Below are 16,104 nucleotides of genomic sequence, written 5' to 3'. Positions count from 1 at the left end.
TCCGGTCCGGTTTTCAATACCATGATTTATGTGTTTCTTTGACAGGTGCACCGTGCCATTCTTTTCTGTTGCCTTTCTCACCAAGCACTATCGGGATGTAGTGCTCTATGTGTGTGTGTGTACGTCTAGCACAGTGTAATACGAGCTGATTTACTCATCATTACAACTTTCATATTTTCTCTCTTCTACTAACTGGAACGTATAGGGATTAAATATTTGATTTTCTTTAAGTTTCTATTGACAGCTTTATGAAATATTTTTGATGGAGGACAATTTTCTTTCCATTATAAAAGCTTATAAATACAAAGCAAACGAAACATGTATTACGTTGGCTGCATGTGGTGTAAATTGCTTTTAGTATATGTTTGATTTTTAATTTATAAAAAGTTTAATTGTTAAAAGTTAGCAAAAATTAATTTAGTAAAAATTAATTGTTATAATGGAACTTGTGTTTAAATAATTTTTTTTAAAAGTTAATTTGATAAACTAAAAATTATTTCAATTATATATAATAAAATATGCTTTTAAATATACAATTACTAAAAAAGGTATTGATTTATGATAATTTTAATTTTTTATTATACAAATATAATATATTAAAAATGTTTAAAAAATGTGATAAAAATTTTAAATAATATAAAATTTGATATATAAGAATAAAAAATATAAAGTTTGATATCTTGAAGAAAATTATATAATAAACAGTTCAATATATATTAATTATAAAATAAATAGTTCAATATATATTAATATTGAAAATTACCAATGTATTTGTTTACCTATAGAAAAGATCAAAATATCATCTTAAACAAACACTTTGACTTATCAGTCTACCAAGTGCCAAGTAAGGATTATTTTGTAATCAATTTTAATTTTAATTTTAATTTTTTTTTAAAACCTGAAGCATTTGAATGTAGAGATCATAAAATAAAAGTGAAAAAGTTGAATGCCCTTTTCAGAACCTTCAATCCATCACGTTTTGAAAATTCACTTTCATGATTGTTTGAATGCGCTCTTCCAAAAGTTAATGTGGGTGAAATTTATTAACCAAACAATATTTTTAAAAGTGTAAATTCACTTTTCAAATGTATAACGTAAAGTAATCGAATCCAACAACTCCACGTCATATGTCCCTCTTGTTCAATACTAGGCAAATTACAAGAATTGCAACAAATTTTAAAATTTAAATATAAAAAGTAGCCCAAGGTCATTAATCGTAATAATGTCCCACTTACAAACAAAAATCCACTTGTTCTCCTTTTCCAACTATTATCCAAATTACAAAAATAACAAAATATTAAAATATAAACTACAGTACACATTATATAATTGGTTTTACAAAAACGAAGTTGAGCTGATAGCTCTTGTAATAATCCAAAAACTTCTGTAAGAATTAAAATTTGTAACAAAATATTTTAAAAATTTATTTGCATTTTTATTAATTCTGGAATAGATTTATCAAAAAGAAATACGTACATCAAAAAGAAATTTGAGCTAGTGTCTTATCGGCTTAAAGAAGGATTTTATTTTTATCTTAATCTTGTGAAATTACCATATTCCCCTTATACCATCATTCGATACTTTTCTTCTTCCCCGATCTTTTTTCTTTGATCCGCCTAAGTTGAGAGAGACAGAGCTTCGAACAGGAACCCTCCGCCAAAACCTTCGACTTCTTCCTTCTTCCTTCACTGTTCTGACGGTCATCGGCCAGAGTTGGCCGAGTTGCAGCTTTGCTATGGTGTCTTCTTCAGCACCGTGATTTCTTGTTTTTCCCCTGCTCCGTGATCATGTGAATATGCCGCTGCAGATTGTGGGTTGCGAGTTCTTGGTTCCCTGTGTTGCCTTCGGTCATTCACTGGTTCTACTTTGCGTCGTCGGAGCTCCTTCTCTCTCCATATCTGTTCTGCAACTTCCTCTTCTTTGTGCTTCTGCCTTCGTGATCTGAGGTGAGGGTTCTCGATTCCCTCCTCCATGTTGGTTCTGTTTGTTGGTGGGTGTGGGTTTTAGATGCTGAAGTTGTAATTCTTCTTCTTGTGTTGTGGCTGTTCGTGTTTGTATAGGGAGGGCTAGTTGAATCAAGCTGACAATTTTCGTATTAAAAGCTAAGTGATGATAGTATGGTTTTGAATATTTTCTTCTTGGGTTTAAATTAATCTTGATGAGGAATTTGATTGGAAAAGCATGATGAGTTCAATTGTGGATGTTTGGGAATTTATTGGGCAAGAGATTAAAGGTTAAAAAGCCTTATTGATTAGGCTGGAAAATTACGCACACTATGTGTTTGATACAATGCCTAAGAAGAAGTTATATCCCTATGGAATAGTTAATTATAGTTAAAGTATTATGTAGAAACTTGGCGATATAGACGATAATGTTTGGAAAAATCTTTGGATTATTCAAGTTGAAAATGATTATATAAATGTTGAGAGCAAATTCATTTGATTTGAGTAAAGGCTATTAGAATTTCTTTATATTATTAGGATATTTGGAGGAAGTGGAATTGGAAACAAGTTGTAAGGAGTAAGTTTTGATCTTGGATGTACTTCACGTAAATGAATAGTATTCCAATTAAATACAAGAGCAAGTTTTTATTTTATCAAAATTACTATTGAATATGTGCTTTCCTTGGCACCTTGTCATCTTTTTCAGCCACGGAGTTTGGTTCTATTGCTATTAAGTCTAAAATTTTAGCACTTTACTCTGTTTTTAACACATCAACATCATTGAAGTAAAGAGTATATTTCAGTAAATATTAACAGGAAAATCAAACCAAACCAACTTCTTGATAAAAGTGTTGAAAAACCAACAAATAACTTAATTGTTTCTGTTTGATTTTTTTTTTTTTTTAAGTCATCCTATGGGAAGCTATTGAAACGTAGTTCTAAAAATGTATGGCTGCTTTGTCCCAAAGGGGGAAAAAAAATACGGCTGCAACCAAGACAAAATATAGAAACAAAATAGGTATGTATGTAGGTTATATAAGTTCCATAAATTCTCATAAAAAGATGAAGATGATGGAAGAAGCACATATGGTTTCAGGGTCTGAGTTTGTTCACTGGTCATTATTAAAGAGTATATTTCATTGGAAAGAAACAAATTGCTTTCAGTGCTTTTTAGATGCGTAGTTGTCTTTCAACTCATGCATATTTATTAGTTATTACAAGTTAAAATAATAGCGTGGTTTCAGTTTTAGATAAACAGCACCAACTTACTTTATTTCTTTTGGTATGTTTTTTCTTCTCTCTCTTCTTCACAAGGAGGAAAGAATGTTTTGTATAAGAGTTGATGTGATTCGAATACAGTGGCTTTTCAAGTCCACAAACCAATTCAAATCCTCTTGGCATAATTGTTTATCGTATTCCTTGTAATTTGTTTATTGTGTTGCACAAGGTCCATAAGCCGATTCAAGTCCTTGCAATTTGTTTAATGTATATGATCAGACCACTTGTTTAAATAAAAACTTTATTTTGCCTCTGTTTGAGGAAGGCCTAGTGTGATGTGGCATTGAAATTATAATAATTGGCAGAACTGTAATTTGCTCTTATGAGGTTGATGAGTGGCCAGATTGTGTCTTTGGTCATTGAGATTGTAATTAGGAAATTTCAAGAGATCATACTTTGGATTAGGTTGAAGTCCTGTCTAGTGTATATGTCTGTTTTGCAGTGTTATTAGTATGACTAAATATTCTTGTTTACTTACTATAATGGCAATGATTGATTTTAAAATGGCTTAATGAATGATTAGATATTATGATTTTATGGCCGTTTAGACATGACATTACCATCCCCATCAAAAGTGACCATATCTGCGAGTCAAAAAGTGGGATCAAATGATTCTTTTATCAAAAAAGAAAGAAGAAAGAAAAAAAAAGAAAAATGATTACCAAGTGAGGTCGTAACGTTCATCCCAACAAACAAGTAGCTAGGTGACTCAAGTATCCTGGACCTTTACAAGTTGAACAAAATTACTTGATTGATTATATAATGTCTCTGATAAGTTATTTTGCAACTCAAAAAGCAAGAAAAATAGTATAAATATTAATGAGCAATATCAATCTAATAGTATAAAGAAGAAAACTTGAGTGAATCCAAAAGTGAGATTTTGCCAAGGCAGAAAAATAACCAAAATTTTTTAAAATAATTCAATTAAATAAGTCACCTTATTAAGAAGTCATGCATAATGAGAACAATAAATATTCTACAAAATTACACAAGAAATTGTATCTAAATATTTAAAAATGAAAAATAAAAAAATGTCCTAAATATTTTAATGATTCTCAAGTCATAGCACTAATGTGTAACATTTTATCTTTAAGTGCCTCATCTTCAAAGTTGGGTGAAATTGTAGGCACAACATGCACCCATGTTGTATCATCTTCTGCAATTTACAATAATAAAATAAGTAGTAGTCTATCTATTATAACATATATAAACTCAAATAAAAATAAATATACTATCATACGATTCTTATTAACTTCAACTGTTAAAAAAAAAGAAAATTTGCCATCGTTCACAATAGTTGGACTAGATATTTGATTGTGAGCTCAACTCTCTTCCACTTACTTGCTGATGTTCTGAACGAAGAGCATTATTTTTAATATTGGGGAATGTATCCAAAATAAAATAAACTGAAGAGTTGAACAAAACATTAATTACATAACTACTGAGAAAGTTTTCAACTGGGTTCTACAATACCAGGGTGATCATCGGCACAAGGACACTAGGTGACACGGTTCTTCTCTTGCGTGGCGTTGTCATCGTCTTGTGGGATTTCACCAAAATAAAATACACCATCCTTACTCCCATAAAATAAAATAATGCCAAACCAAAGAAGAAGAAGTCCAACTTGTCGGAAAACTGGAAGGCTAATTGATCTCGTAGGAAAATATCCTAGAAGGCCAAGTAGTAGTATAACGAAAACGAAGATGAATGCAATGATACTTGTAAGATATGCAAGAAAGCTATCATTTCTGACAACCAAAAGTATGGCAGCCACAAATGCCACTGGCATGGTTCCAAGAGCCAATTGGACAAAAATTTTGGAGATATGATATGCTCGTATTGAAACACGTCGATCAGGCAAATGCCTCCAAAGAAGAAGAATAGTACCGAAAGTGGAGCAATACATAGCAATGGTGTTGAAAGTCATAAATATTTTAAACAGGGTTTGATCACTCAATACTGCTATGCCTCTTTTTTTAGGGACGGGGTCATCCGAACTGTATACCCCACCTGGTATTGTAAAACCAGCAGCAAATGTCACTGTGGCTACCAGTACGGCCACAATTATGAGGGTGTTGGCCCCATCATTCTCATTCCATTCTTTATTCACTACACGTTTTGGTCTCAGCTTATTATTATGTTTGAGTGAGGCACCAGCATATATTAGAATCATACATGCTCCTAGCTGCAAGGTGATCAAATCAAGCAAGTAGGTGGTTACGTGTCGTAATCTTTTATAAAACTGCAATTTTTCTAAAATCAAAACCTGTTAGAAAAAGAAAGAGATTATTAAAAAAAATATTGGGTATAAAGATACTTCAAAATACCTCTATACGAGTCATTGGAAATTTACTTTGGCTTCGGATAATATCAATAGCTGTTAAACCTTGGTCATTTACAAGGTTCACTATTATTCTTTTGTCTCGTGATAGATGGTCTAAAGTCCAAAGATACAACTTTCTTGAAGCCAGATGCAGTGGGGTGTCTCCATTTAGCAGGTCTTTCTCATTCACAGTTTTGGAATTGATCTTCGGGTGCTTCAATAGGTATTTTACCATCTTGCTTTTTCCTCTCATGGATGCAATGTGAAGAATGTTTCGACCTTCATTATTGAGTGAAAAGCTTGCACGAGGCCCTTGTACGCGTAACAATTCTTCAACCACCTGAATATGGCCCTTACCGCAAGCAAAGTGAATCGGAAGATTACTTTTTGAGTTTCGTTGAAAGGCGACAAGGGTGGATTTGTTTAAAAGTTCACGAACACCTTCCACATAACCAGTGAACGCTGCATAATGAAGGGGTGTGTTTCCATCTTCATCAGTGAGGAACATCAACTCTTCTTTTTTGTCTACTATCTCCTTCAAAACAGCTACAGATAAAAGAACACATTTCATATATAATTGAAAGTAGGTTATATTAAAAAGAAAAAAGAATTAACACATTTGGTAATTAAAAAGTAGATTAGAAATATATAAAACTTGATATATAGTTTAACCAAGTGGTTCAAAAAATTTTGGTGAAGTAATCAATCATCAAACATACTTGATATAAAACATTTGACATGACTCGACCCAGGATGCAAAGAAAAAGAAAAAAAATGGACAAAAACAAAGAGTAAATGTAATGATCCAAAAAAAAATTATTATTATTAATAATTATTAAGATAAATTAAAATTTATAATTAGATACTTTAAATATATTTTTATTAATCTTTGGAGTAGACTTAACAAGTTAAGTTGGTAGCTTGGTGGAAATCATTAATAGTGTGTATTTAAAGGTCTAGTCTTCCAATCTTGATAGCTATTTTTCTTATTTTCATTTTACTCCAGCTTTCAAAATTATTTTTTTATCCAATACCATCAGATATTTATTTTCCTCTTTCCTTCCTCAATTCAGATCGTGCGTTAGGTTTTATTGAGAGGGCAAGAGAGCCTTAGGTGTCTAGAAGCTTCAAACCTCTGTCCTCTGCTATCATCCTCGAATTGTAGTTCATCACCAGCGTGGTTGTGCGTGGGCGTCGTGACTGCCGCTGCTCCCCTTCGCCGTCAATCCTTTGCTTTTCCTATTTTCGTGTAACAGCTGAGTCTTCTTCTCTCTTCTCTCTGTTTTACTGCCACGCCTTCTCTTTCTCTTGGAGTAGCAACTTGACCAGACCTCTACATGTCTTGCGACGCCGCTATGTCCGTCGCTGGTGCATCTTGGTCAGCGTTTGCTGCTGTTACAGCATTTCTGACGGTAAAAAAAAAAAAAAAAACCGCACAGCCCCTCTGTTCTTTGATTTCTCCTTCCTTCTTCATTTTCGTGTGGTAGTGTTCCCTTCTTTGCTTGTTTTGCAGTCGTCGAATTGCTGTGGGGATGCTACAAGTTGTGCTGTTCATTCCTCAATTCTTGTTGAGTTGAGATTCCACTTCCCTTCCCCTTTGCTGTGCGTAAAAGCTGATTAGAGTGATGCTGATTTTGGATTTTTAATTTCCTCTTTAATTGAGACTATTATGTGGGTATGAGATAATTTGGAGGAGCGTAGTTATTTCAAGATTGATATTGGAGAATTTTGGGAAATGGAATTCAAAGGGAAGAAGCTTGGTAGTAATTTAAAAATTATGCCTATAAGCTGTTTGATAAAGCGCTTGTTAGGGGGAGTTTTGTTAGCTTATATGATATGTGAGATTCTATTATTTCTTGCAAGAAGTATAAATGGTTTGGATAATATTTATTCGTGAGTTGGCTTGAGTATTACTAGAAATCGCTGATTATGGAACTAATGTATAGCTAATTGAGCTCTAGAGAGTTGTATGGCTCATAATTATAAACTATAGTGATGTTTTAAGATTTATTTTTGGTGTGCATTTTAGGTATTCGATCAAATGGGTCACAGAAGTATTTTGGATTAATAGAGTAATAAAATTTGGGTAATTTCAAATTTATTATAGATATATATTGTTTTGTCAATGTTAGAAGGAAGTTTATTGAAATCGTAGGAAGTCTTATAAAATCCTATTATCTATTATAAGGAGATTTGAAGAGAAAGAACTTAAAAGTTTAGTTATGAACTAATGCATATAAGGTGTTTAGTAAAATATTTATTAGGAGAAATCTTGATTATGGTAACAAAATACATAAGATGTTGTACCGTTGTTAGTTAAAGTCATGGAAGGCACCTATTCTTTACAAAAGAAGTAGAGCTGAATTTAGAGAATTTTGGAAAGAATATGTGATTGAAAATTTAAGGATCAGGTTTGCTTGTTCTTATAGTAACCTTGAGATATATATATAATGTATTTCATGGAAATTTGGAAAGGAGGAGGTTAAGGCAAGTGGAATGAGTCATAATAGAAGTTATCTATTTTCTATAAGAAGACTTAGAAACTTTGAGTATTGCTTATACAGGTATTCTAGGTTCATTGACTAAACTCAACACATAATTTTATTATGAATGATGACAGATTGGAGATTTTATTTTTTTTTCCTCTAAATTATTTTAAAGGTTTGGATTTGCAAAATGTATAAAAGAAATAACAATAATATCACTTGGCTGTTAGGGAATTAAGAACTGGACGATATTACAAAACCAACTGATTAGGAGTAATTTGCGTGTTTGAAAGCATTTTAGGTAAGTGGATAGCGTTCCAACTGATTTTTCAATAAAGATTTCCTTTACTACAACAGTACATTTTTATGCAAATTGTTTTAGTAACAACGATATGGTTATTGAATAGTTTGTTTATTAAACTTTATTTTGTGAAATTGCCTTTATCAGTTTTGAGATTTTAATTAATTAATAAATACAAGTTTGGACTTTAATTATGAGATTTTATTCTATCAAACATTGGATTGATATAGACAATGATTCATGCGAGTTTGACTTTGAAAATGAAAATTTTATTGTGGAAGTAATGATTTTCTCGCATGTTTGAAGATAGATTGGAAGGGGACTTTATACAGAACACTGATTGCTAACGGCAGTTCCGTTAGCCCTTAGCGCCCCATGGTATACCTAGCTAGCAGGGTGTTTATAGGAGGTGCTAGTCTCGTGCGATGGCCAACGCATGTGGAACGGAGGGATGGTTATTCATGAGCATCGTACTCACGTTTGATTTCGTGGCTTTGAGCTACGTTTGGTTTGTATTACCCTCGTGAACTATGTGTCCACGTTTGTTTCATGACTTCGGCTGCATTTGGTTACTTGCTTTTGTGGACTGTGACTCCACGTTTGTTTCATGGCATAAGCCGCGTTTGATTATTTACTCTTGTGGACTGTGTGTCCACGTTTATTACTTGTTCTGATAAGTCCCTATAAATATGAGTTTTAAATTGTTTGATGAACTTGTTTTTCATTGATTTTGATTAATGACATATTTATAATTATTTAGCGCAGTTATTAGCTTTATTGAAAATAAATGATAATGACATTTGATATGAGGCTTTCATGAATCAGGATTTTATTTAAATTTACATAGAGTTCTTTTATGTTGAAGTTTATCAAATATTTGTTTGTAAAAATAGTCATCTCTGGCATACATAATTATTTTAAACCTTACTTTTATACTTATTTAATAACTTATTGTTGGGATGCTATTCACTGAAAATTTATTTTGGTCTCAGACTCATTAGCTGACGTTGATCCTACTATTGACTTCTGAAGGGCACACAACTATTCTGGGTGAAATTTTGCCTAGCATTATTTCCCTTTTGATGTAAATATTTAAACTCATGTATTTTATTTTGGAAAGTGAGGTTTGGTGCTCCATGTAGCTTATATCTATATTTCTATTTTGTTATATGTTGTCTGCTAGTTGAAGGAGCTAAACTCCTGATTGAAACTATATTTTGTGTAAAATATTGTGTTGTAGGATTTTCAGGAGATCTTATTTGTAGGGGAGGTTTTGTCGAAATTTCTACAAAAATATTCAATCTTTTGTTATAATATTTATTATTATTATTATTATTATTATTATTATTATTATTAAGTATATTATAATCTCGATACAAATGCAATTATGTTTTAAAATCGAAAGATTTTTTGATATATCTTGTGCTGGTCATCCTCTGTTTTGGGGCGTGAGACTAAAAGCAAGCAAAAAAGGAAACCAAAGGAACGATGAAAGAAAAGGGAGAGAATAAAGAAGAGAGAAAAATAAAAACTGTGAACACGAGGCTTCCAAAGCTGTAAAATAAAAGTACAAGCCCATACAAAATAGTTGATGAAGTATTAAAGAAAAAAAAATCATGTTTTGTAATTCTAAAATTAATTTTAATTGAATATATAAAATCTGGATTACGTCTAACCAAGGTTTAAGCTATTTAGATGAAGTAAATAATATTTAAACATATAATTAAAAAAAAAATTGACATGACAATCAGAAAATCAGCACATTGATCAATTAATTAATTTGGCATCCCCATATATACACATACCAATATTGCGTTCTGATATGGCGGCAAAAAGTGGAGAGTTTCCCTGACTCTTATAAATGATCCTGTCTGAGGGAAAAGGAATCTGCAAGAGACGACGAAGAATTTCAACATCGCCAGTTTGGAATGCCATGTATATTGGTGAGTCTGCTGGGTGGGTGTGCCAATAGAGTGGCCAAGTACTTTCATTTTGCTCACTTAGCAGGAAATCAAACCCCTCGCAATGTTTGCTCAGAATAGCTTCGTGCAGAGCTCTATCCCAAACTTGTTGGGCAACATGATAAAGTTATCCTTACTGCTAGCATCATAAAACTTGGACAAGATGACTCTCATCACTCCAATTTTTTTAGCTCTTGCGGCAACATGAAGCGCTGTGTCTTTTTTTATGTTTGTCACAATCAGCAAAAAATTATCAACAAGCAGCTCTGCGATCCTTGTTCTCCATGTTCAGCTGCAACATGCAGCAACGAATCACCCGTGGGAGTGGCTTGATGTAAGATGGTGGGACAATCCAGTTGTTTTTCTGTGCTTACTCTCTCCAAGACGTCTAGAAATTTACTTGCATCTCCATTCTCATCACGAGCAGCATCGTACAGCTCATAACTCATGGTGTCATCAATAAAGCCAACTTGAACATGATTGACTGACGAACTAAACTGCTTCTTCAACAGTTCTTCCAGTCTTTTGTAGGATGGCACCTTCCAGTTTGAATCATTCGGTCCCATTGGAATTTTGAAATGATACAGATTTCTAATTGTAATTAGCCCCTCAATCAAATTCAAACCGAAATGTCGGAGCTTCTGATTGATACTTTACTTCAACTTAATTTTGGCAGAAGGAGAACCTTTTTATATGCATTGAACACTCAAGTAGATGCAACTGCGGACTAGCTGGACGGAGAGATTATTATGCACTCCGTTGTTACTTATTTATTTCTTATAAAAAGATATGGGATTTTACGTGCAATTAAACATGTTTTTACCAAAGATGTTTGTAGAAGTATATTCAAATTAGTTATTTAAAAAACAATCATTAGAAACAAACAATTAATTATAGGGTTAAGGCTCATTTTTATCTCTAAACTATATGAAAGGTCACAAATGATCCTAAACTCATCTATGAGCTAGTTATATCTCTTAGTTTTAAATATTCTTTCCATCATCATCTTAACGTTAAAAAAACTTAACATTTGTTAATCATTAGTGGGTCTCACTAATTTATAAATATTTTTTATCTGGTTAAAGATCATTTTTACACCTCAACTTTTATTTAAAGGTCAGTAGACACTCTCAACTCAAATATTTTATAATAAAAATATTTAAAAATATTATGTTGAGCCCATTAACAGTGAGAAAATGATAGGTTGATGAGAAATGAAATTTTTAAAGTTGAGAAAAATAATTAATCTATAATTGAATTTATGATCATTTATAACCTTTCGTTCAAGGATAAAAATGAACCTTAATCCTTAATTATACACACACTAAAAAGGAGCAAAGTTTGAAAGACTTTTGTAGTTAACTAATCACCCACTGTTCTTTACAGGTGTATGTTGATTAAAATAGTCTTCCTGTATAGAAGGGAGAGAGATGAAGCTTTCAGCTATCATATGAAGCAGCAGTCAACATATAAAATACAAAATATATACAAAGTGATAAGGTATGGTGAGAAATATATGGAACAGAAGCAACTGCAGCAAAGACATTGACTGGATAAAAGAAAGGACTAAAAAATTTGTGGAATTTTGATATTTGAAAAGGAACAAAGACAAAGTGCATGTCCTATCATTGGGTTTGGATTATGATTAAGTAGATGAGGAAAAACCTTGTCTGGATTTCGTGGGCGTGGAAAAGTCTGAATTTTCATTGAAGAGAATCCAATTTAATATAATATAATTTTATAATTTTTGAATTAAAGCATTCCATTTTTTAAGAAATAAATGAACCTAATTGAGAGTCAAATGAATTGGAAACCAGCACTTGGTGTGGTTTAATTAACTCTCAGAACCAAGATTTTAGAGCTCTTAAATTGTTTGCCCAAATATACAATTTAATTCAGCAAAAGGGATGCAACTCATGTCAATTCAACTACTTACAAATTGGACAATTTTGACGCCGAAGTGACTGGAACATATAGAGTTTTTTAACACCAGGCTAAACAATGTATTTTAAAAATAAAAATATTTTTATTTGTAGTTCCCAGTGAATTCTATAGAAGCTATATTAATTAGGTCCAACTAACTCAGATGGAGTCACTTGGACCTGTCATGGCCTTTGTTTAGAAGAACAGCGTGGAATTAATTACTTGAATCATACTTTTTGGGAGTTGGATGGACGGTGAATCTGGGACATTCAGATTTAATATGCATGATCCAAATTTTAAATATTTAGTTTTTATATTCGTTAAAAAAATTATAAAAATTTTTAATAAACATGCTTCATTACTAATTTGGAGAGTCTAAATATCATATGGGTAGTCCAAATTTAGTATTAAAACTTTTAAAAAAATTAATATTAAATCTCAACTGTTTATATTGGTGATGAATTTGATAAAAAAAATTAAATTTTTATGAATTGATCGTCCAAATATATTGTAAGTAGTACATATTTAATATTAAAATTATAAAAAATTATAACATTGAATTTGGTCCAACTATGTTAAATCTGAACTGTCCAGATCACTCATTAGATATAATAAAAATTTTAATAAATCTTTTAGTAGATATGAAATAAAAATTAAAATATTTAGTATGGATTATCCAAATTAAATTTGAACGGTACAAATTTAATGGTGGTGGGAGAAGGGTGAGAAGAGGGGAAGGGGAGGAGAGAAACCAAGTACTACTTTTAGTTAGTTATACTTTGATATCCCCAAGAAATTTAGACTTGGTATGACATAGGTAACTTTCCAAATGGAGATGTTGCTTTTTCAGTACTGAGTTAAGCAAATTTCATGCCTATCTTATGTATTTTAGTTGTGTTATTCTTAATTTCCAACAATTCGTACAACCCCCATTGCAAAGACATAAGTTGTGTGTGAAATTTGTATAACCTTCCCGCAAGCTCACTTTGAAACTCATCTGTTTCATAAACATGTCAAAAGTATACGGTCCAACAATTATATATTTTTTTTTATGAACTAAAAGTAAGATGACTGAAGTTGTATAAGAAGGGTATGAAATGTTCAAAACCCCACTAGTAAAATGCCATAACATCATTTGAAAATTTATTTATTTCAGACTTAGACTAAATTAATTTTTTTATAAGTTAATGACTTACAAAAAGACTTAGTCACTGGCAGGTTTTCCCATGGCAAACTATAGAAGGATTTTGATTTGATGAGTGGTTTAAGTCCACTCACTCAATGAGTATTTCAATTGCATCTATTAAACTTTATCAATACTTAAAAATTATATCAAGATATATTTCTCTTCAAAATTCAAAAACAATCATTACAATTAGAACACTTATCATATATATATTGTTCACTTTAAAAATTAGAGATTTGATACTTTCTAAATATTATATAACAATTCTTCTAGCCATTTGATTTAATCAAAGTACTGGTTATTGCATCATGTGAGATATTCTTTGAGTTACACTCACCAAATCCAAATCCATTATGGTGCCAGCAGCGTGTCTTGGGTGACCCATTGGTCTTAGAGGGCTCTTAAATCTAGTAACAGACATTAGAGGTTTTCGATTGTCATATCTCCCAATATAATGCTTGCCCACGCATATATATTAATATAAATCTGTATTTATCAACTACCACGAAAACTTCCAAACTTGAAGTCATTTTCTCACCTACAACACGTTGGAGTCAAATTATTCCCTCAGTTTCCATGCAAAACATTATCTGTCCACAGGAACGAGTTTTTGCAAAACAACAAATAGTGTCACAATATTGCAACCTTGTGGTCGAAAAGCTGCAGTTTTATTTTAATAACAAAAATGGGAGTTTTGTTAATCATGTATGTATATTAATGACCTTATCTCATGTACATGAACCAAATTCTCAGTACATGTACTATCATAAGGTTGGATTTTGGTTAAGTTGATGATAAGTCTCACGTACAATGGATGAATATTCGGGTTTTTTTTATTAAAAAAAATCGACGGTTGAATATTCTTTGCTTTCTCTTTTAGTTGATTTTTCCTTTGATGGGTGATTGATGGAGGGTGTGTAAACAGATGAAGCATATGTTGGAATATTATTTATGAATTAGCATTAATTAATAAGCCCAATAAATTGGTCCTTATAATCTTGTGTGGACCGTGATAGGTGGACCACACAAGTGAGCCCAATGGGCAGAAGCCCAACCCACAACCCAGTAGCCGTCAGTTATTTCCTATCTCTTAACTGACTGAGTCAGAGATAATAGATAATATAATTATTTAATTATTTAATAAGGCGGTTACCGATCTGATCTATATAAGACGATTAGTCCGTAACCACAAACACACGACTCATTTTCTTCTACTTTCATTATCTCTGAACTCTCTGAAGGCTCTGGGGACTTGAGGGTTGTGTACCTGCCTGCACTCGAGGTAATCGAGATTTCTCTAGCACTCATGGATTCTTCAGGTACGCATGAATTACTTTATTATATCATATTATTATTATATATGTGAATTGAGATATACAGATTCAACACGTGGTATTAGAGCCTTGGTAACGACTTTTAAATTTATATATCTCAATTCCCTTTACGTATATTTTTTGATATATTGAAAAGATTCATGCTCATGTTGATAAATTTCTTATGATCCATCTTCTTCAGATTTGAATATGAGAACTTTGTTTTCAATCTTATTATATTTATTATATAAAAAAAAATTTCTCCTTCTCGGTGTCATCTCCCTATTCACTATATGTTTCTGTCGCCGGAGAAGGACTCCAAGGACGTTGGACATGATCGCCGGAAACGGAGCTGCCGGTGCGTCGTCTGCAGCTTTGTTCTCCGCTACTACGTGGAACCATTGCTGGCATTGTGGACCTCCGGAGCCACTGCTGGCGTTAATTCTGCACTCGCCGGAGCCACTGCTGGCGTTGTGGACCTCCGGCGTTGTGGTCGTCAGCTGGTTCACTGGTGCTGCCACTCGTCCTTCCCCTCCCCAGTGCTTCTGGCTCGCGGCAGCTGAAAGAAGCTGCAACAGGATCATGAAATTGAATCCTAGGGATCCGGTTTCATAGTTCTGGGCCCAAATTTCGTTTGGGCCCAGAGCTGTTATTATAAAAAAAAAATTCTGGTAGGCTGGACCAAGTCCATTGGGCCCAAATCGCATGGGCCCAGTATAATTAAAAAAAATTGTTAATTGCGTTTCGGCCCCAGTTTTTAAATTACCTCCTTTGGCCCATAATTCCTTAGATTTACGAATTAGCCCCACTATATTTCTAGAAATTATAGTTTAGTCCCTTAACTTTCAGAATTGCAATTTTGACCCAAATCTCTTCCTCAATTACTTATTTGCCCCTGATTACCTTTCAAAATTTTACCTAAGTTCTAAATTTGTTCCCTAATTCCTAAAAGACCTTAAGGACTTTTAAAATTATTTTGTTTTGTCCTAAAGTCATAAAGTTTGTGACTTTGTAAATTATTGATGATGTTTAGGATCTTGTAGCATTGATAATGGACATACCCCATAGGTATGACATTATTAATTTGATTTTAATGGTTGGCTTTGAGAATAGGCTAATAGCACTCCTTTAATGTATTAGATATTTATTGTACCCTATAGGTATGGAAATGTTTAATGCATTATTTTGTATGGACTTTTGTGTGAGCTAAATCTTTATGGTATATGAGCCTTCTTGGTACATGGTTATAGTTGCATAATTGATAATCGCTTGTCGGGAATTCTGTTTTATAATTATGTTATGCACGCATAACTAATATTTCCCATTTTCTGTTTTGCGATTTCAGTTTCTGCTTTTACACAACTATCCTTTGTGAAGGCTCTTAATGGGA

At 32.5% G+C, this 16,104-nt stretch overlaps 1 protein-coding gene and 1 long non-coding RNA gene across 2 annotated transcripts; one reads left to right on the top strand and one right to left on the bottom strand.

Moving 5' to 3' along the window:
* The first annotated feature begins 1,586 nt into the window (after positions 1-1,586).
* Positions 1,587-3,478, top strand: LOC129295340 (uncharacterized). The gene is made up of 2 exons (XR_008589557.1): positions 1,587-1,946; positions 3,258-3,478. It is a non-coding gene; the product is annotated as an uncharacterized LOC129295340 (long non-coding RNA).
* Positions 3,479-4,719: 1,241 nt separating this feature from the next.
* LOC129295342 (protein ACCELERATED CELL DEATH 6-like) lies at positions 4,720-6,115 on the bottom strand. The gene is made up of 2 exons (XM_054933858.1): positions 5,549-6,115; positions 4,720-5,463 (listed from the first exon to the last, which is right to left on the bottom strand). The coding sequence occupies exons 1-2, from the start codon at positions 6,113-6,115 to the stop codon at positions 4,720-4,722; spliced, it is 1,311 nt and encodes a 436-aa protein (XP_054789833.1).
* Positions 6,116-16,104: the final 9,989 nt, after the last annotated feature.

The sequence above is a fragment of the Prosopis cineraria genome, unplaced genomic scaffold, assembly GCF_029017545.1.
Source record: "Prosopis cineraria cultivar Desert tree isolate PC_DT_omini unplaced genomic scaffold, ASM2901754v1 PC92, whole genome shotgun sequence".
Taxonomy (NCBI): Eukaryota; Viridiplantae; Streptophyta; class Magnoliopsida; order Fabales; family Fabaceae; genus Prosopis; species Prosopis cineraria.
Note: the sequence above shows the minus strand (reverse complement) of the source record. Positions and strands in the feature narration are given on the sequence as shown.

What these genes read in the sequence shown, in the direction of transcription:
- LOC129295342 (XM_054933858.1), bottom strand. Translation starts at nt 6,115, where the DNA reads ATGAAATGTGTTCTTTTATCTGTAGCTGTTTTGAAGGAGATAGTAGAC. An exon ending in TTCCAATGACTCGTATAGAG is followed by an intron (nt 5,464 to 5,548) that starts GTATTTTGAAGT and finishes GAAAAATTGCAG; the next exon opens with TTTTATAAAAGATTACGACA.